At 44.4% G+C, this 21,422-nt stretch overlaps 1 protein-coding gene and 1 long non-coding RNA gene across 2 annotated transcripts; both read left to right on the top strand.

The window, feature by feature from the left end:
* The first annotated feature begins 679 nt into the window (after positions 1-679).
* On the top strand, positions 680-3,420 carry LOC112270006. Its single transcript, XR_002962277.1, has 2 exons — positions 680-1,254; positions 3,200-3,420. It is a non-coding gene; the product is annotated as an uncharacterized LOC112270006 (long non-coding RNA).
* Positions 3,421-15,928: 12,508 nt separating this feature from the next.
* Positions 15,929-18,220, top strand: LOC112270632 (heterogeneous nuclear ribonucleoprotein A/B-like). Its single transcript, XM_024458480.1, has 4 exons — positions 15,929-16,532; positions 16,637-16,818; positions 17,728-17,799; positions 18,167-18,220. The coding sequence occupies exons 1-4, from the start codon at positions 15,929-15,931 to the stop codon at positions 18,218-18,220; spliced, it is 912 nt and encodes a 303-aa protein (XP_024314248.1).
* Positions 18,221-21,422: the final 3,202 nt, after the last annotated feature.

The raw sequence follows: 21,422 nt of genomic DNA, 5'->3' as shown, positions 1-21,422 counted from the left end.
CATCTCACTCGCCCCCCCCATCCCCTGGCCCATATGGCGTCCGAATCACAGTAACAGTCCTTAGTCAAACAAGAGCGATGCGTGGCACGCCAGACAAAGAAAACCGAGATGAACCTATCGGTTTATGACGAAATCGGTGAAACAATTGAGGCATCCATGAATCGAACCCAAGACCTCCCACGAGAACGCACGAGATGACCACGCTTGCCACTTGGGCTAAGGCTGTTTGCTTACCAAGGTAGGAAAAAGTTGTTTTTAACCTTTTATAACGTTGCGCCTATCCTTGATGGGCCACCGTTTCCACCTGGGCCTTTTGGCAGTTGGATTGGGCCGTTTCGCTAGTTTGGTTGAACCGAAATTAAACCCAAAATACATTATTTTATACATAAAAAACCAAAACGGTTTAAACGATGAACCAGCGGTTCGACCGGAAAAACCGGAATTGAGAGCTACGTCGGTTCGATCGCCGGTCCGGTTTTCAAAACTAGGATTTGAAGGCTCTGTTTGTTCGTGTGTAGACTGGAAAAGTAGCCTGGAAGATAAGAAACTTCCCCGACTTCCCCATATGGCGTCCGTAGATTAGTCGCCATGCCTTCCTTTCCTTTCCTCTTCCTGAGTCCCAACTCCTGACCGACGACGTGCCCTCAAAATAAATTTAGTCTCAGCCTACCCACCCAGCCCAAGGGGCTTTACTTAAATCGCACGTACCTTCACAATTTCAGTTCCCAGCCGCTTTGCAGTTCCAACTTCCAACTTCCAAGGCTGATGAGTCAGAAGGCGTGGAAGAACGAGGGTAGTATCTCGGTAGCCGTCATGGCTGAGGACGCCGCCGAGAGGGCCGGCGTTGATCCTGGCTCTCCAACGGCAGGGGGACGCGCTCGACGTCAGGGCTGTAGCGGACGCCGTCGCCGACGGCGCAAAGGCGCGGCGCCACGGAAGCGGCGTCCGGGCGGCTCCACTACGCCATGAGCCGCGCTGACGCCGACGTCTATGCGTCCGCTGCCGCGGCAGGCGCGGTGGCGGCCACGCTCCACGCCGTGGCTAACTGCCTGACTACTACTAAAGCTGTAAGCAGTGCAGCGTACAGATGTTGGCCGGACAAAGTGATTTGGTTGTTGAATCCTACGTACATGCTAGCTTGCGTGTTGATGCCACGACCGAGGATTTTGTTTCCAGGGCGGATCAGCGATCGGTGTGCCTTGCCTTACGGACAGCCTACTCACGGGTCAGCGGGTAGCCATGGCAATGTCACCGGTGAGCCGAATTCTTAAGCTTTGTCCTAAATGAAAAAATTAATTTTTGACCAAATTTATGAAATGTGTCGAGACATCTAAAATATCAAATAAGTATACTAAGAAAATATGTATCATGATGGGTTTAATATAACTAATTTAGACTTGTAAATGCTACTGGTAGATTTTGATGAAGAGCTCACAATTTTAACCTCATTTTCGAAAAAATAACCAATTTAAATGAGTAAACATATGTTTCACAATAAAAAGTATATCACTGAAAAGTTCTTTCAATCACAAATCTAATTGTATAATTTTTGTGTGAGATAATATATATTTGGTTGATCTAATTAATGATCTAGATATACGCACAAACTTATAAACCTGGATAGAGGTAGTAGACAGTACTACCTTCGTTCCTAAATATAAGAAGTTCTAACTTTGTTTTAAGTCAACCATTTTTACATTTGACTAAGTTTATAGAAAAATCTACCAGCATCTAGAAATCCAAGTTACTTTTATTAAATCTGTCATTATATAATTTTTCATAGTATAATCGTTTGATATTTAGATACTAATAGATTATTCTAAAGACTTGGTTAAATTTGAATTAGGACAAAGCTAGAACTTGTTATATAGGAACGTGAAGAGTATTAGTTCAAAATTAACTTGAAATTTAGCATTTTAGTAATGTACATGTTATTTACTCACTCCGTTCTTAAATATTTGTCGTGGTTTTAGTGCAAATTACCTATTGATATCTTTCAAAATGTATTCATTTTCTCTGTGTATGCGTACTGTACCAGATTAATCGTAAATTACAGAAAATACACATTAATGGCGAGGGTTTGAGATTAGTATCACTATTGGTAATCGCACAAAGTGCTCGGTCCAGCGCATTTGAGGCATCTTCTCACAGGACGGTGCCAACTGTGGGGCCAGCATGGCACAACAGAACCACCACATTAATATCGCCATAAGAGAAGGGGCAAATTAAAAACAAAACTTTTGCCCCTGTTTCTTCCTCCTCGTGCCCGTGAACTGCTGCCAGCTATCGCTCTGCACTCGCCGGTCGCCCGGGAGTTGCCGCCGACGCACTGCAGGCCTGCAAGCACCGCCCCGCGCCGCTTGTTTGTCGCGCTGCTTGTCCGGGAGCCGCCATCGCCGCACTGCTCGCCTCGAGCCGCCGCCGCCACTTGCCCGCACCCCGTGGCATTGACTTGCACGGCGCTGCCCGCGCACGCGGCGAGCGGTCTGCCCCTCGGCACCGCCCCCTCTCCACCTCGATCCCTCTTCTCATATATAACCCCTGCCGGAGTAGGAAGCCATGGCGCCTTTTCTAATTTGCCCCTTGGCAGAGTCGAACTCTCACGCGGGCCAGCGGCGGAGCCGAACTCTCCCACGAGTACAAGTTCTCTCAGTCCCACGCCGACGACGAGGACGGCGTCCCCACGACCGGCGGCTTTCGGAATGACGACTGGGCCGGGCTCGTCACGCTCGAGTCCGACAGGATGTGCGGGACCTTGAGCCGCCACATCATCCTTTTTCTGATTTGCCCCTTGGCTTGTGGGGATATTAGCGAGGGAGTTCGACTCTTGCCACGCTGGGACGACGGGTGGGCCTGCCTTGTTAGAAGAAGCCTCAACAGTGCTGAACCGGGCACTTTGTGCGATTAGTTACGAGCTGCCACAAAAGTGGTTATTTTTAGTTCTCATTAGCAATAGCGCTACCAATCTGAAAGAAACATAACCACTAATGTGGGTATTTTCTCTAATTCACTGGATTAGTACACATATACTCTATCTTACCTGAATTTGGACGTATCCATAAAAATACGATTATTATACATAAGTAACATATCACTAAATAAATTTATATATTTCTTAGGTTTAGTAAATTTAATTAATTCTGGCTTGCTACATAAGAACTAACTAAAATTAAATCCTCGTGTTATTACATTTTTGTAGGGAAAATTGGACAGCGTCAAGTACAACTACATTTTTATAATCCTGTTTGCCGTGGTGATGGTGGTTTTAATAATCTCCATCACAATTATGTGTCCTTAGCTTGTGGCCTTGTGTATGAATTTACTAACTATTCGGTGCATGTATTAAGTTCACAATGTTTTATTCTATATGTTAACTTTGCAACTATATGTTTTCTAATTCATAAATATTGTATCGATACATATTGCTTTTGTTTGTTCCTTCTTTCTTGGTTTATGGGACACTTATTGTGACTACCACCTACCTGTTTAGAGCTAGCTAAGTATGATTCTCTTTCAATACGTGCAATGAATATCGTCTGAAACTACACCCAATCCTTGCGTCGCCCTCCTCTGGCCACATGGGGAACCCTAGCCACCGGCGGCCCTTGGCTCCTCCCCAGTCCCTCCACCCATCACCGCCGCCAGAGGGGGAGCACACCTAGGGAAGGTGGTGGCAGGGCAGACTCACTCATCTTGCATGGCGCTGATGGCCTGCGGCAGTTCCCACAGGCTAGGCAGAGCGAGTAAGCGGCGCAAGGGCCCCATTGTCTCGGTGGGGAGGGGGCGATCTAGGCCTGGCTTGGGCCGGGCGGGCCGCAGCAGTGGCTTCCCTCTTCCTCGGTCAGGGATGGAGGACTGCGGTTGGTGTCGCCAGATCCGATGTTGGTGATGCCCAACCTGGTACGTGGGGCGGTTGCGGCGCCCGAGCCACTGGTGGTTGGTTGTGCTGCGTGCGGCGGGCTTCGTCGGCGCTCACGGTGGTGTGGTGGCCTCTAGTCAAGATTTCGTCCCTCTGGCTCATTGCGGAACTGTCTGCTCGTGTTTGCGGTGGAAGTGTGGAGGCTGCGGGTGAAAACCTCGACTGATGTTGTCGATGCCAGCAACGACGGCATCCTCGGATGCCGCTTCCGTCTTGAAGGCGTCATCGTGCAGCCCTGCCACATCCACACTTCGCAAACAAGGTGCCTCTGAGTGAAAACTCAGATTCAGCGTCCGGATCGGGTAACGGTGGGGTCCTTGAACGTCGTGTCCTGCTTGGAGGCGTTGCCTCTGCAGCCCTTGTTCGGTGGCAGAGTATGCTTGCAGCAGTTGGTTTGGCTGGGCTTCTGGTCAGGGATGGCTGACTTCGTGCATTGCGGGTCTAGTTGTTGGAACCAATGAGGTTTCGCTTTGGCGGTAGTGTTTTAGAAGTTTGTAAATCTTGCAGGAATAGTAATGAAAGTACTTACAGACATTATGCCACGATGCCTCAGCGACAGAAACTAAACCACTACAATACTTGCTAAACTTGCAGCTATTCTTCCTGCCAACGACTGTCATCCATATCGAGCATGGAAAACTTCAGATGTAATCCAAGATAATCTGGTAACCCCTAGTTTCAGTTTCACCCAACCATCATCCTTTTGAAGTCCAACCCAATAGTTGATCCAATGGCCGGTAGGAAAAAGAACATTAGTAGGATCCTTAAGCATTGTCCCTTGAAAGTAGAACTGTTTCTACTTTTCCAAACACTCCAACAAAGTGCGGCAACTCCTATTGCTATATAAGATTTATGTTCGCTTTATCCTTTCATTGGCTAAGTGGCTAACCAGTTATTCATTAAATCCTCCATAGACTCAGGTGCATTGCCAATACCAAAGGTACAACTCACCACAGTCCAGCAGAATTTTGCAACTGGGCATGTAGAAAATAGGTGATCAATAGTTTCCTTAGATCCACAAAACTCACATTTCGTGGATCCCTGCGAATTCCCAACCTCTCCTTACTAGATTATCCCTTGTTACTATGTTGTTCTTGCACAATAACCACAGAAATAAGACTTTTTTAGGAACAGACAGGAGCTAGCTAGCACTGCCTTTTCTTTAAGGAGAGGGAATAAAATATTTACGAAAGGGCATATTTTAAAGGGGAACGTGCAAAAACCCCAGCAAGCAACAAGTACTAGTTCGGGTCAATGGCAAATCCAAAGGCCGGGAGGCCAAACGCCAAGTTTCGCTTCAGATTGAAGATGCGACAGTTCTGCTCCTTCCATGACAGAAAGACTTTAACCTTAAGTGGAATCTTAATCTTCTAGAGATGAACATAAGGAATATTTACTTCATTATTTGTTTGTCCTTCAACATTCTATACGAGGAACCTACTGTAAACTGTCCAGATCTAATCAGTTTCCATACACACATATCATTCTCAGATTTAAGCTGAGTACCCGCACATAGGCTGACCAATTGATTCCACAGGACTAGAGTTTCATCTCTCAAAGTTCTAGAAAAATCAATGCATTTCCAACCAGATTAAACAGAAGCAGCAGAAATGAACTGCTTGGTAGTTAGACCATGAAGCCTAGGTAATTGCTCATACAGTGGTCGATCCTCAACCCAGTGGCAAGCCGCAACTACCAAGCAGCATTGTGAGCAATTCGCTACGCTTTATAATTTGGAGAGATATTATAAATCTGCCTAGGTACATGTTTTTTATTTTGAAAGTTTGAGAAATCTTAAATTTCTATTTCCCCCGAAAATTCCCTCAGCCGACTTTTCAATACAAAACACATCTTGGGACAACGAAAATACTAGTCAAGTGATATCAAACTTCCCAAAGATCCTGGCACAACCTGCAGTTATGAAATGATCGGTTTCTGGCATACTTCATCTTCTGATTTTAATCTGTAGCCACCATACAGCAAGCCAATAAATCATCTTTAGTGCTACGAACTTTCGCCTTGTCCATGAGTTAGCACCTCCTTTATTTCTTCCCTGCTCTATTTTCATGCATATATATTTTCGGTGCGTCCGGCCCAGCCCGACCCCAGACGACCAGGCCCATCTCCGTCAAGCCGCCGGCAGAACACCCAGATAGACCCCAGACCGATCTCCATCCATCGGGCCGCCCTCCCAGCCGGTGCGTTCCAATGGAGGAGCAACGCCGCCCCCCGCCGGCCGAATCCTTGGTAGATCGCGTCTTCCCGGATGCTAATTTCGTATTCTGCAAACCCCCTGCATTTGAGATAACCATCTGACCAAGATACACCTGGTTAAGCTTGAATCGTGCTGTGAGACAATTAATTCTCCTCCTGCACCGAAGTGCTATGATCCAGCTGCACGGCCGAGCGAGCAATCCCAAGACAATCCGCAGAACGAACTCTCGCTGATGTGCTATAATTCTCCTCCCCTGGCGCAGCCCATTCGAGCACAGCCTTCGTCCGATCCCCCGCCTCGTCCCTGCTTCTAGTACTATAAAGTGTGTATTTCTTTTGGCCCTCCTAATAACAGTCTTTGTTTCCTGGCTCTACAAATAAACAGTCCATGTTAACAGTAAAAGAACTCTAGGAAAAACAAGTTTTTGTGTAGATGCAGAACAAATTGTACCATACACCAAGAAGGCCCTGCTCCTGCTCTTCTTAAGGCCACTGCCCTACTGGAAAAGAAAAACTCTGAAGGTATGTGCCCCCGCACCAATTCTTTCTCTCTCCTTGGAGATGATGTCATTATTTCTCGAGCTCAAACTATGGGGGCTTTCATTTTAAATGACAATTTCTCCACTGTTAGTATTTTTCAAAAACTTGAAACTGCTAGAGATTCTTTGATTACCAATAGACATGTTGTTGCTGTTTCTCTCCCTGTTTCTGGTCCTCTACACTCTTCTACTTCTGCTGGTTCTGACATTGAACATGAGGAATTATCTCCTGATTATCCTGGTGATAATTTTACTCTTGTTTCCTCTAGAAAGTTGAGAACTAACAAGGCACGGCTGAATCCAGCTGGTGTCATTGGGCCCTCCAGTGGAGGGTCTGTTGTACCTAGTAGCTTGGCCTAGCCTGGGAATGGGAGAGCTATTAGGAGGGGCAGGAGAAAGAAAATCTCATGATTAGTGGTCTTTCTGGAATTGTAGGGGGAGTGGGAAGAAGGGGATGGGTGTTTGTGTGAGGGAACTTATTTGGGATCATAACCTTGATTTCCTGTGTTTGCAAGAAACAAAGAAACCTGTGGTAATGATACTTATTTGAGGAAGTTTGACCCCTTTGATGTTTTCTTCTGAACTTGGCTACCTTCTGAAGGAAAATCTGGTGGTATTTTAGTGGGAGTTAAGAAAGATTCCTTTGAGATCCATATGACTAGGATTGGAAAGTACATCGTGTAGGTTTGCTTTTGGGACAAACAACTGAATTTAAAATGAAACATGTTGTCTGTTTATGGTTCTGCTCATGATGAATTGAAGGATGAATTCCTTGTGGAAATGTCTAACTTCCTGGCCCTACAGGATGTCCCCTACATTATTAGTGGGGATTTTAGTATCATTAGACACCCTGACGAGAAAAACAAAAACTATTGTCATTCTCATCATATTGATGATTTCAATTCTGTTATTCATACCTACAATCTTAGGAAAATTGCTCTCAATGGGGGAAAATTTACTTGGACCAATGGCCAAGACCCACCAACTTTGGTCAAGCTTCATAGAATTCTTATGTCAGCTGGCTGGGAAGATCTTTTCCCCTTAGTGACTGTTAGAAAGTTACCTAGATCCCACTCTGATCATAATGTCTTAGTCCTAAATTCTGTTGTTCCACAGAACAAGAAAAACACCACTTTTAAGTTTGAATTGTCCTGGCTTAAACATGAGGATTTCCTATCTAGACTTAGAGAGATTTGGTGTCAGCCTGTTTGTGCTAAGTCTATTCTTGACATTGTACAAATTAAAATCAAAAAATGTAAGAAATATTTCAAAGGCTGAGGGGGCTAATATTTCTGGTCATATGAAAAAAGAAAGAAGATTGCTTCAGGAAGAGTTAGACAATATTAAGTTACTTGAAGAAGATGCTCATGCTTCCTGTTCACTGTAGGAGAAAAGTTGACATTATGACTAAACTGCATAAGTTGTATGCAGATGAGGAATTGTACTGGTTTCAGAGATCCCATCAGAAGTGGATTTTAGAAAGTGATAGCAACACAAAGCACTTCCATCGTATTGCCAATGGGAGGAAAATGAAGAATTCTATTTTTTCCTTAGAGGATGATTCTGGTACTATCTCTGATCCTGCTTTACTTTTACAGCATGCTACTGATTACTATAAATCCTTGTTTGGCCCGGTTCCTGTTTCTGATATTCAGTTAGATCCCTCTCTTTGGGCTAGTGTGGATAATGTTACTAGCTGTGATAATTCCCTTCTTACTAGACCTTTCACTGAAGATGAGGTGAAAGTGGCCCTTTTCTCTATGGAAAAAAACAAGGCCCCTGGTCTTGATGGGCTCCCTATTGATATTTTTCAAGCTGGCTGAGATTTTATGAGAACATATATTATGTTTATGTTTGAAGAGTTTCATAGGAGCAAGCTTGATATTCAAAGACTGAACTATGGGGTGATAACCCTTTTACCTAAAATTGTTGGGGCTTGTAGAATTCAACAATTTCGTCCCATTTGCCTTCTGAACTGTCTTTATAAGCTGATCACTAAGGTGCTTACTATTAGATTGGACTCTGTGATGAACAAGCTAATTAGTCCCCACCAGAATGCTTTCATTGGGGGGAGATACATAGTGGATGGGAGCCTTTTCTTGCATGAAATCATGCATGAAGTTAAAAAACAAAATTCTATTGCAGTTATTCTTAAACTTGATTTTGAGAAGGCCTATGATAAGGTTGATTGGAATTTCCTCATTTCTTGCATGGAAGCTAGAGGTTTTTGTACCTTGTGGATGTCCTGGATTAAAATGGTTCTTTGTAATGGCACTGTATGTGTCAAGATGACTGAGGTGTTGGGTCCTTATTTTCTGAGTCACAAAGGAGTAAGGCAGGGGGACCCCCTCTCCCCTTTCCTTTTTAACTTTGCTGCTGATTGCCTTACTAGAATGATTCTTAGAGCTCAATCTAATAACATGATTTGTGGTCTTGTTCCTCATCTTCTCCATACTGAAATTGCCATTCTGCAATATGTACATGACACCATTCTATGTATTCAACATGATATGGAAAAAGCTGTTAACCTAAAATTGTTGCTCTATACCTTTGAACTTATGTCTGGCTTGAAGATTAACTTCCTTAAGAGTGAGCTCTATGTCATTGGTGGAGATAATGATGTAGCTCAGGCCTATTCTGATCTCTTTGGCTGCAAAATTGGGGATATCCCTTTATGTATTTGGGGGTGCCAGTGGGAGGGTCTAGGCTTCTGACTAAGCATTGGGATTTCCTTTGCTCTAAGGTAGCAAAAAAACTTGATGCCTGGAGAGGAGGTTCCTTATTTGCTGGGGGCAGAGCTATTTTGATCAAATCTTGCCTTGAGAGTGTTCCAACTTATCATATGTCCATGTATAGGCTTCCTAAAACTGTTGTTGAAAGGATTGACAAGTCTAGAAGAATTTTCTTCTGGCAAGGGAATAGTAACAAAAGAAAATATCAACTTGTGAAGTGGGATAGGGTTTGTAGACCTAAAGAGAAAGGGGGGCTTGGTTTTAGAAGAATTACCTCCTTTAACACTGCCTTGCTTTGTAAGAGGTGGTGGAGGTTGGACAATAAGAAAGGCATGTGGCAAGAAATTGTCAAAGCAAAATATTTGAGACAATGCTCTGTTGCCTCTGTTACTGTCAAAATTACCGATTCTCCCTGTTGAAAAGACTTGATGAAAGTTAAACAGCTTTACCTTTCTGGTAGAGTGTGTAAGCTGGGTTCTGGTACTGTCATAATGTTTTGGGAAGACACTTGGTGGGGGAATGAACCCCTGTATGCTAAATTCCGAGAACTGTACCTGTTTTGTGATTCTAAAGATGTCTTTGTGTCCTTTTTTAAACAACACTTGGGATCAGTTGCTTTCTCCAGGTGGTTGCATGGCTCCCGCTGATCAATGGGCTGACCTAAATTCTATTCTCAGGGATGTTGTTTTATCTGATATTCCTGACTCTTTCTTGTGGAGGTGGGACAGTAAAGGGCACTATACTGTGAAATCTTCTTATCAGCAACTATGCAAATCTATTGTTGGCCCCAACTATGCTTTTATTTGGAAAGCTAGAATTCCTTTAAAGATTAAAATCTTCCTCTGGCAGATGTTTCTGAACTCTCTTCTTACTAAAGATAATATGATCAAAAGACAGTGGCCTGGGAATCCTAAATGTTACTTCTGTCATAAAGATGAGTCTTTGCTTCACCTCTTTTTTGAATGCACGGTTGCTAGGGTAGTTTGGGGCTGTATTGAACACTTGTTGGGGACTGATATGATTCCTCAGAATCCTTGGCAATATTTCATCTGGATTAAACGTTTTGTACCTGGTATCCACTCTTATTTCATTGAAGGCCTTGGTGCTGTGTGTTGGGCCATCTGGAAAACAAGGAATGTTGTTTGTTTTGAGAAGAAAATGTTACATCACCCTACTGCTATGGTTTTCTTACTTTGCTCTTTCCTGCAATACTGGGCTGAACTTCAAAAGGACGCGCGCATGAAGCAGGGGATCAAGGATGGAGCGAATGGACTCATGCAATCTGCAACTCAACTTCAGCGCCGTCACCAGGCTGCACAGAGCGCGACTGAAGCTGCTCTTCGTATATCTTCCAGTTCTGCTAGTCGTCATTGAAAAACTACCTGCTCGTTGGTTGCTATACTTTGGCCCCTATGTGGGTCTGTAATAAGCTAGATGGTGTTGGTTTTGGTGGAAACGTCTTCTAACCGTTGATAGGTTAGTCTTGTCTTTTCGGTGGCAGCAGGTTTTTGCCCCATGGTGCCCAGGCCGAGTCAGGCTGGGTGCAGTGGGTTTTCTGCTGGTGCCCGGATCCGCCTCTTCCTGCTTTTCTTTCATTCCTGCTCTTGCTGTGTCATTGTTCGAGACCTCGTTATTTCCGTTTTGAATGAAATGGAAAATGGGGAGTGGCCCGATTCGAAAAAAAAATTTGTACCATACAGTCAGAAATATTGCCCTTCGCAGAGTGGGTAAAACACCGCAAGACATGATTTTTTTTCCTAACCATTGGAGCCACTGAATGTTCTTTATTTCGAAAATATAACCAGGAGCCAACTAAATTCTGAAAAGGAATGCACATATATACCATTAGTTCAAAGGATCCTTAGTTCAATTGATTTTACTCAAAATATTGCCTTACTGTTAAATTATCCCGTCAAACAACGCATCTCACCTAAAAGAACGATCTGATAGATAGAACAGATATGATACACTTAACACTCACTTCACATAATCACATCCGACGTGGATGTGGAAAGAAAGAAGCTCCCCTCAGGTGGATAATAATTGGAAAAATGTGGGGTGGGGAGGGGATATCCTATCAAACCATCTCACCTAAAAGATCGATCCAATACGAAAAAGAGATATGATACACCTGACACCACCGGTCGGGTAGTTGTATTCTTACTCGGGTTGCACGGCTAGCTGATTGATCCTGGCATGTGGAACGAGGCGTTAGTCTGTGATACTCTGCCGCGGGAGGATGCCGAGATGGTGCTGAAGATACCAATTTACAAAGAGACTGAAGACTTCACTGCCTGGCATGCATTTTGATCACAGAGAAAATCGCTTGCAAGTTCCATGTGTTTGGCCAAATTAGAGAGGATCGGACATCCACGTCTTGCACCGATGATGTCCAGTGGAAGTCTCATGTCTGGAAGAGTATTTGGGGCTTTGAGCCTTTGAGTGCCCACCGAAGACATTTTCTGTGGCGTTTTAGCCTGAATTCACATCCGCTCCGGATAAACATTGCAAGACGTGGAGTGGATATGGAGAGAAAAAAAGACTTGTTCTTTCAGTGCAAACATGTGAAGATTCGGTGGCAAGCTCTGTAACTAGAGGACGTTCGGTTGAAAGTGGAAGGCTGCCGGACCCCCATGGAGATTATTGAGGCTATTCTGAAGCTCCCACAGACTGAAGGAGGTTTGGCTGTCGCTTTGGAAGCACCCTACTTTTTGAAAAAAGAAGAAAAATGTAGTATAGGTATCAATTTTGTCGCCCCTCTAGTTGTGCTTAGTTCTTGGGACTTTTGGCGGATTGTATAGTGATTGAAAGATAAGATAGAGTAGGTCCCTGCAAATCAAACTGGTTAGCAATTACACATGGACTTGCCAAAGCGAGGGCAGATCTTTTTGTAATGTTCAGCTGGATATAGTTGTCACTGTAGGATGGCTTTTTGGTCATGTGTGATATGATGGATGTTGTGTTTTGTAAGCTTTTATTTAAATTGCAGGACTAGCCAGAAGAAATAAATTCAACACAAAGTTGTTAAGCTTCAAAATTCTGTCGACTCCCCTCACTTTTTTCTGACATGGCCATACAGAGATCAATCAGATTTCACTATTTTTCAATTGACAGAGACATATTTTCCCCGACTAGCTAGTTGTTTCTTTTGTAATCCTGTGATGTAGAGTTTTGTGTGGCTAAACATTTGTTTGTAACTATACCATACATCATATGTTTTAACTTGCGCCTCTTGTGATTCTAGCAAGGGAGTTGGCTCTAGATCTTGAAAAGCTTGTGAATGAAGCTGCAAAACCTAGTTATTCAGATCAGCACATTCTTATTTAAATATTCCAAAGACTTGTTAACATGGAGGCTCATGAGAACTTAAATGAGTCCAGTAGACTTATTTAAAGATTTAAAAAACCAATTTATCATGCTGCCCAACCATAGATGTAATACAATGTTTGAAAGAGTAAAATACTCCTAATTAACTAAAGTTACACTTCACCTAATCTTCTGCACGTATAATTCGACTCCTTTTAATGCTTCTATCTTCCACACATGGGTTGTATATATAAGCTGTCACCAAGTTCACACAGAACTAGTTGGAAAAAGAATAAGATTGCTCTGTTTCTTAGCTTTCCCACTTACAAGTTACAACCGCATCGCTTTGAAGATAAATAAAGTATCTTGTCATTGTTCAATGTTCATGACACTTGTGTTGGTAGGTTTAGGTATGAGAGGCATTGGGGAAAGATCATGCAGTTATCAGGGATCGGCATGTTCTTGGGTGCCATCTGTTGCAAGATGTGTGACTAGCTTGCAAAAATAGTTGTAGGATGCGTTCATAGCATCTTGGAACTCTGATACTGGTCGATCAATCTGGATCTGCGTTCGGACTTGCTGGGTTCATTCTGAAGTATGTGTGCCGTCTGATTTGCGACCTGGCTATGAAAAGGTTGCTACCACCATCGTCGAGCATGAAGAGATGGATGTTGAGGTGCCATCACCTATGCACATCGCTGGTGGAGGACGATGGTATGTATAGCAGGGCGGCTCTGGCCCTAAGTAGGTCAGCAGAGGGAGTTTGATGGGGTGTAGAGGCACGCAAGAGCATCCAACTCATATGGTTGTTTCTTTACTACGTACTCCCTGCAATACCTGTACTGCTGCTTAAACTTAAAAAGAACATAATGAAATAGATCTCGAGGCAACAAAGTAGTAAGTGATATAGACTTCCAATGAAATTGTCACAACTTTCAAATATCAAATGATTAATTGGTTTCTTGCATACTTCGTCTACTGATCTAAATCTCTTGCCAATTGATATAGCCAGCGAATAACTCATCTCTTTAGTGCGACGAGCTTCCCCCTCGTCAATGAGTTATCACCCTCTTTATTTCTTTACCATCCATCCACTATGCGCGCATATATTACTGGTGCATAGCGAGACAGCACCATAGCATTACTAGGCTAAAGGAGAAACAACATTCCACAAGCCATTTCCTCTTACTTTCTTTTGCATTGAACCATTGTCTTTCAAAGATGCGGAACAAGTTGTACCACACACACAATCAGAAATAGTATAGGTTTGGGAGGCATCAGGGAAAAACCTGTTAGTCTACTCGTCATATTTATAAGTAATCACGGGCTTGCTTGGTTACTCCATGCGATGGTTAAATGCAAATTATTTTCAGTATTTATGGAAAAATAAATCAACCATTGTCCATTTCGGATAGATACCACTGTCCATTTCAGAATTAAGAGCAACACTTCCCATTCAATGATTCTACTTGTGCAAACACCATAGAGAAAATGAGGCCATATGTGTTAATTGTGATAATAATTTTATCCATGTGGGATGTCACCACATTCCACATTGCCAAACTTTTCAACGACGTTCTTTGCCTGCGCAGTCTCATGGTACCACACAAAGAAGTATCCCCTGTTCTTCCTTGTATGATTGTTGTTTATCATCAGCACCTATGTCATCTCGCCTGCCATCTTGAACACCGCACTCACATCATCTTCTTGTTTGGCTTCATAGTGAAGCCCGCCAACAAACACCTCCTTCATGCTCCCCCCCCCCCCCCACCCCCACCCCCACCCCTCCTCCTTTGATTTGGTTGCACCATCAGCAGCAGCAATGTTGCAATCGATTGCTGTCTTCCTAACTAAGGTTTGTTCCAACAAACGTTCATTCCTTCTACGGCGTGCTTCCCTCGTAGCAACAATTTTGCATTTGGTGATGGATGATTGACCTTCTTTAAAACCTTGCGAGCTGCGAATATTGCAATCCTTCTCGGTCAAATGTTTCCTTGGACTGGGCTGCATGTACAGCTCGCAAGGCTGCGGCTGTTGATGCACCCTTCGTAAGCCACCTACGGTGGCATCAACCGTGACTTTTCCACAATAGCTGGGTTGGGATGAGATTGAAATACACATAGACTTTTTTCCACCGGAAAGGGACGACAACCCTCCGTAAATGAATATTCCCATCTTTTTTTAGTACTAATGAATCTTGGCAACTAGCCGTTGCTAGTTCTAATGAAATATGCTGTAATTTTGTTTTCCTAAATGGTCCTTCCTTATAATTAATTTCCTTTCGGCCTCATCTAATCCTATTTTTTTTCTCTAAATGGTACTCCCAAACTTTCATTCCTTTACTTAACTTTAATGCCATGAACACCTGTTATTGTGCTCCTCCCGATAACACTTTCTTCTCGGTTAATGACCGCATACTTCGATACCCTACCAACAATTAGCTGTCCTGGGATGAACCAGGCTGCAGATGTGAGAGACTCCAAGAGATGCATGGGTTGACACCACCATCTGGGTTGTGCGTTGGATGGGCTAACGCTCAAAAGGGAGGGAAAACCCTTTGGTTTGGCGTTTCGGAGGTTGCCACTCCTGTTGGCCCGACGTCCAGAGAAGCCGGACCGCCACAAGACGAACACGAGACCAAATAAATGCCGGGAGGGTGCCGACGTCTGCGGTCTGTCAACTCTGAGAAGAAGGCGTTGCCGGGAGGGACGCGGCAAGCATGTGTTCGTTGCGTCAAAGTTAAAGGAACTAAAGTTAAGAAGGGCCGTTTAGAAAGAAAGAAAAAAGGTTAGAATAGGCCAGAAGAAAATTAATATAATTAAGGAAGGACCATTTCAGAAAAAACTACACGATGCTTTTCTAGAATCAGTAATGGCAAGTTGATAACGTCATTATTAGCATTCAAAAATTAAGCTGGCAACATTCGTTTTACTCGGTGGTTCCTGTCTCCAGTCTCCTCGGTGGAAAATAGTCTCACGGCATTCAACCTCGTACAGACAAGAGAGACAGCAGAGAGACGTCTGACGGCTCAAACTTGACCGACCGCCGACCGCGTTGATTCAACCGGCGATTTGCCTTGTCCCCATCGATCATCACCGCCACACCATGCAACCGCCGTCCCACCGCCGTCCCACCGCGCCCGTCGCCTCCTCGCCTAGTCCCCCTCCGCCGCCGCCCATCTCCCCCGTCCGCAGTCGCCACCGCTGCCGTCGGCGCTGATGCCCCCGAAGAAGCGCTTCCTCCGCAACGCCTCCACCCTCATACCCACGCCGCCGCCAACCAACGCCCCCGCCACCGCCGCGGAGACCCTAGTTCTCCCAACCGCGAGCCCGCAGCCTCCCGTCACCGAATCGGGCCTTTTGCTACCGCCGCCGCCTAAGGCTGCGGATCCCTCCACGCCACCGATCCCGGCTGCCGAGGCTAAGTTACCCACCACGCCGCCGTCTGCTCCTGGTGCGGCGGCGGCGGAGCCTGCGCCCGAACAGAAGGTACGGAAACACAAGGTTATAAAGAGGATCGTGAAGGTCCCCAAGGGCACCTTGGCGGCCCGCAAGGACGCGGCGGCTGCTGCTGCTGCTAGTGCTGATGGTGCAGGAGCCAAGCCGAATGAAACATTGGGTGACAAGGGCTGCAACAATGGATGCTCGCACTTATGTTGTAAAGAAGGGCAGTCGTGTGTCACCAATTGCAAACTAGCTGCTGCTGCTGCCGCTGCGAGGGAAGCGCTGATTAAGAGAAAGCAACTTTTGTTGGAAAAACAAACCTTGGCTGCGAAGCCAGCGATTGATTGCAATAATGCTCCAGTAGAGGGGGTGAAGGAAGGTTTGTTGGAGCAAACCTTGGCTCCAGCGATTGATTGCAATGCTCCAGTGGAGGGGAGGAAGGAAGGTTTGTTGGAGCAAACCTTGGCTAGGAGGTGTCCGTAGGCGGCCTTCACTACGATGCCAAGGAGGAGGACGTGAGGGCGGTTTTCAGTAAGGCTGGGGAGATCACGCAGGTGCACGTGATACCGAACACTCAAACATGGAAGAACCAGGGGTACTGCTTCGTGCAGTACCGTGAGGCTGCGCACGCGAAGAAGGCCATCGAAGAGCTTGGCAATGTGAAGGTATAATACAACCCACATGGATAAACTTACTATCACAATCACACACACACATTTATGTATGAGCTCATTTTCTCTATAAGTTTTGCGCTACGAGAATCGTTGAATGGGAAGTGTTGTTATTAATCAATCTATTAGGAAATGGACAATCGTCATAATTGAGTTAATTTTAGAAAACCACACCTTTTGGTGCTAGGGTTTCAACGGGACAAAATCGAAAGGGTTTTTGTCTGTTTGCCGCACATCTAGGAGCAAGTTTTTCACTTGAGCCAAATCTGCCGGAATAGGGAGTTTGGCAGCAAAACCAACAGGTCAGGCCCACATGTAAGTTGCCAGGTGACTAAAATAACTGATCCACTTGTCCACATCATGTCTTAATGGGTTTGCTACCCGATTGACCGACTTACCACAGCTAGTATATACGACAAAGACCACGGCAAATTTGGTTTATGATGTAATTATCACAGTGGCTACAGTAACTGATCCACTTGTCCACGTCATGTCTTAATGGGTTTGCTACCCGATTGACCGACGTGCCACAGCTACTAAATACGACAAAGGCCGCGGCAAATTAGGATTATGATGTAATTATCACATGGAGGCTCCCTACTAGTCCTTTCTTTTTTGGCACTGGCTGATAGACGATTGACCTATCCGCCAAGATTTGGTTCTAACAAAATGGGTGGGTTTAGCTGATGGGCATTAGTCATTACCTAATGAACCGTGTGACCATTTTGGTTCGTCAATGACTGAGCACTGATAATATGACCGATCACTGTGAATGTAACTAAAATTTGCACTATAAATGAACAAATGGTAGACATTTTATTCTACTGAATTCCTGTTGCAATTTTACTTTCTATCCTCTTTCACTAATTGATTGACATCTTTCTAATTGATACCTGCCACAAGATTTGTGGGAAGCGTTGTCGAACTGCAGCTCTGGATGGGAATAACATCGACAAGAAACGGAAGAAAGAAGATGTGAGTTGTTTGCTTGCCTTGATTCAATATTTTCTTTAATTCTTGCCTGCGTGCATGCTTCATATGTTTTTGCACAAGTTTTAATCATACTTACTCCAGGACACCTATTCTTCTGACCGCACGAGAAGCCATTGTCATCCTCGCCATGGGAGCAATACGCTATACTACGTTAACTCTGCAGCTTTTCCTGCTAATGCATATGGTTTCCTACCGGCTTCTTATTATGGAGTAACAAGATCATCAATCAATAGTCAGGTATCTTTTCTTGTCTGACGTGCCTTCTTTCTTCATCTTTTGACTGAAAAGCTTGCCGTGCTAATATATGTGATTTGCAAGTAAATTGACTACTGACATCCCCTTTGTTCAGATAAGGCGAGCAGGGGCTTACCAACCGGAGCAGACATATGGAGATAGACAGTAGCAAAAATGTAAGGGTGACTTGCTTATATATTAAATTGGTTAAGCATACTTAAATCTTGATATCTTATACTTCTACTGATTCATGACCTCAAAACAGTTTGACTCCAGCTAAAGATGATACATTGTCAACTTGGGTAATATGTGGTGCTGGTACGTTTCGGAGTCTCTCCCGTGTTTAAAACCGTTGGCAGAAGACTGAATAGTTTCATGCTTTTTGGCATGACTTTGTGTATTGTATGTAATTTTGGAGATGTCAGAGTGGGGAATTGCGTGATGAAACGGTATAATTCATGCACTCCAAACGGGGTGTTTGACCTTTGTAACTTATATTTCTCTAGCACAAAGTATTGTGTTTTTTTTCTGAAGTGGTATCCAATCGCTGTAGAAATGAATCTGAAAAGTGCTTTTGGGATCTAACAAATACCAAGAAAAAGGATGGAGCTGCAAGTATATCTTAGGATGCTCTAATATTTTTTGTTTGTGATGATCTAGGTACTGCGAAATGTGATGATCTAGGTACTGTGAAATGTGAAATATTCGTTGATCACTGGCATACCCTTATGAAAGGCAAAGAAAGGCCTCACTAGCTAGAGCAGCCCTTAAGTTCTCAGGAAGAAAATTATCAAAAATTTAAGGGTAGTTTGCATATTAAATTGGCTAAGAACAGTCAGAATCTTTATATCTTAGTATTTCTCTATCTGTCCAAGGCCTCCAAATAGATTGACTTCAGCTAAGATGACACACTTTGAACTGGGATGTCACCCTTTTGTGGATTCACTATGTGGTGCTGGCGCACCTACAAGTTCCCTAGTATAACCGTTGCACAAGACTAAAGAATTTCAAGTCCTTAACATTGTCTTTTAACGTATTGTAAGTTTAGTAATGCCAATTTGGGGAATACTTCCAAAGGCTCATTTCCAATGCACAAGTTTTGTGCTAAATGACATAAATCATTTGCTCCATATTGGGCCTTAATTAATGGTTCGTTTCTCGATTATTTTTTCACTTTCTACCCCTGCCTTTTTTCTGGCAAACCGCCCCCTTCCCAAAAAGAATTGAAAGAATTGTCGGCATGACGCTCTCGATAATTAGCAATGTGGCATATCCATACCATTTACATGCCAAATGCAAATTATATACCTTATTAGAAAGGGGACGGAACAATCGGCAAGGGGTCATTTTGCTTATCTACACAACAGCTGTATACACAGCATTTACCCATCATAAGCATGTCATTCACAAAGCATAGTGATAGTACGGTTACCTTCGGCATGAACGCAGTGATACAGGGTTGGAGCAGATCTAACGCCCGTGAAGACAGGTGCACCGCCATTGTCCAGGACATATGAGATATGACACAGTTGTTGTTGCCACAGGCACTCGAGCGTTGGGATCCTCCTTGGACGCTGTGGCGATGCCATCGTCTCCACCATCCCCACCAATTCTACGTCCCCGAGCCTGTGAGCCCGCTATCATCTCATTATCGCGGCCACAACCAACGTGGCCACAAAGTGCGCCAAGGAAAATAGTTGTCTATCCCTAGGGTTACCTCATCTCGGAATCCCTCACACTGCCGTGCTCACCAGGAGGGGATTGATGTGGGCGGAGAAGGGGATCGGTCCAGGTGGCCGCCATGCCATCCATGCTCCTCTGCTGCCTCAACTCCCAATGGGCGACCGTCATTGCTATCCTCAGAGCGCACGGATACAGACCTCTGCACCATTGAGATCTGTACGAGGGTGGAGGGAATCAAAGGAACGGTTGCGACCGGATGGATGGCCGGCGGCACTAGGTGGAGGAGATCTGCGGCGCTAGGAAAGGAAGCGATGGCGGCGGTTCGATTTGGGATGAAGAAGGGTGCTAGGGTTTCGACTGAAATGGGGTTTATATAAGCGATCCATCTGTGGAGGTTTTGCTGCATGAGCCATCTCGAAAAGGCCTAGAGGCGGCCCACATGTTTTAACCTGCCTCGGATTGGGGAAAAGCCCAAAACTATATGGGACAGCCGCGCATAGGTTCTTTTTGTGGTGGCTACACATGGCCCATCTGGGATGGCATGTCACGCATAAACCAATCTGTAGTAGTGGCGATTTCTATCATCAGTTAGTTTGTAGATTTCCTCTGTTTGGATTAATGATTCTCACCCCCAATATTAATATTTTTCTGGTCGATGATGCAGCCAGAATTGCAAACTAATAAAGAGGTGTTCTGCTATCAAAACTAACTTGAAATAGTTGGAAAATTATATTGTACAACAAACTAATCAGTGAGTTCTTTTTTCAAAAGGACGGCACGAATAATGATGATTACCTATATGTATTCTAAAGAAATCCCTAATAGTGCATTTTACATCACCTTAGTGTATGTCGATCTAGACATGGGCATTCTCGGGCCAGGTCGGGTTTCGAGATTGTTACTATTCCTCCCAACCAATCTCCTATTAAAAATGTTGGTTCTCAACCTGGGTGTTCTTTTCTCACTCTTGAGCATCGCTTATTGCTTGGTTGTTGTGACTGGACGAACCTTGTTGGCTGCCACTGAAAGAAGCATCCGACAGATGAGGGTGTGAAGTTACATGCGGGAGTGATAGTGCTCAGCATTTCCAAGGGTCTGGATATATATTTGTTGTTTGATCTAGTGCCCGTTTTTTTACTTCTTGCAATAGTCATTCTTTCTGAGGTGAGGGATATTACTTGGTACATTTGCTCTGGCTGGACAAAAATACGTAGCTATTATCTACTACCTCCATTCCATAATTTGTGTCTCAAATTTGCCAAAAAATAGATGTATCTATTCATAAAAGAACATCTAGATACATGTAATATTTTGACGAGAATTATGGAACGGAGCGAGTACCGCTATTTAAACCAAGCATACTGGCACAGGTATCCTTTAGTGCGAAAATGGATCAGTCATCTGTTGAAACGCAGGTGCAAGCTGATGCAGCCCGGGCTGGACAAAATGAACCAGTGCTCTGTCTTACCGATCCAACCAAGAAGAACGACAATGCTTCTTCTTAGACATTTCCTCCATCTACCAGAGCAAAAGAAGAATGTCAAGGTGCCAATGGCGGTCAAGGCAGCCATTCTAGACAGACTGCGAAACAGCAGCCTGGAAAGCCTATGCGATGGGGGTGATATATTTGCACGGTGCAGCTCAAGTTGGTGACGACTTGCCCTGGGAGTGCAATGGCAATGTCATAG

Source organism: Brachypodium distachyon, chromosome 1, assembly GCF_000005505.3.
Source record: "Brachypodium distachyon strain Bd21 chromosome 1, Brachypodium_distachyon_v3.0, whole genome shotgun sequence".
In the NCBI taxonomy this organism is placed as follows: Eukaryota; Viridiplantae; Streptophyta; class Magnoliopsida; order Poales; family Poaceae; genus Brachypodium; species Brachypodium distachyon.
The sequence above is the reverse complement of the archived record's forward strand: the minus strand, read 5'-3'. Positions and strand labels throughout refer to the sequence as shown.

What these genes read in the sequence shown, in the direction of transcription:
- LOC112270632 (XM_024458480.1), top strand. Translation starts at nt 15,929, where the DNA reads ATGCCCCCGAAGAAGCGCTTCCTCCGCAACGCCTCCACCCTCATACCC. An exon ending in AGTAGAGGGGGTGAAGGAAG is followed by an intron (nt 16,533 to 16,636) that starts GTTTGTTGGAGC and finishes AGGTGTCCGTAG; the next exon opens with GCGGCCTTCACTACGATGCC. An exon ending in AAGAGCTTGGCAATGTGAAG is followed by an intron (nt 16,819 to 17,727) that starts GTATAATACAAC and finishes ACCTGCCACAAG; the next exon opens with ATTTGTGGGAAGCGTTGTCG.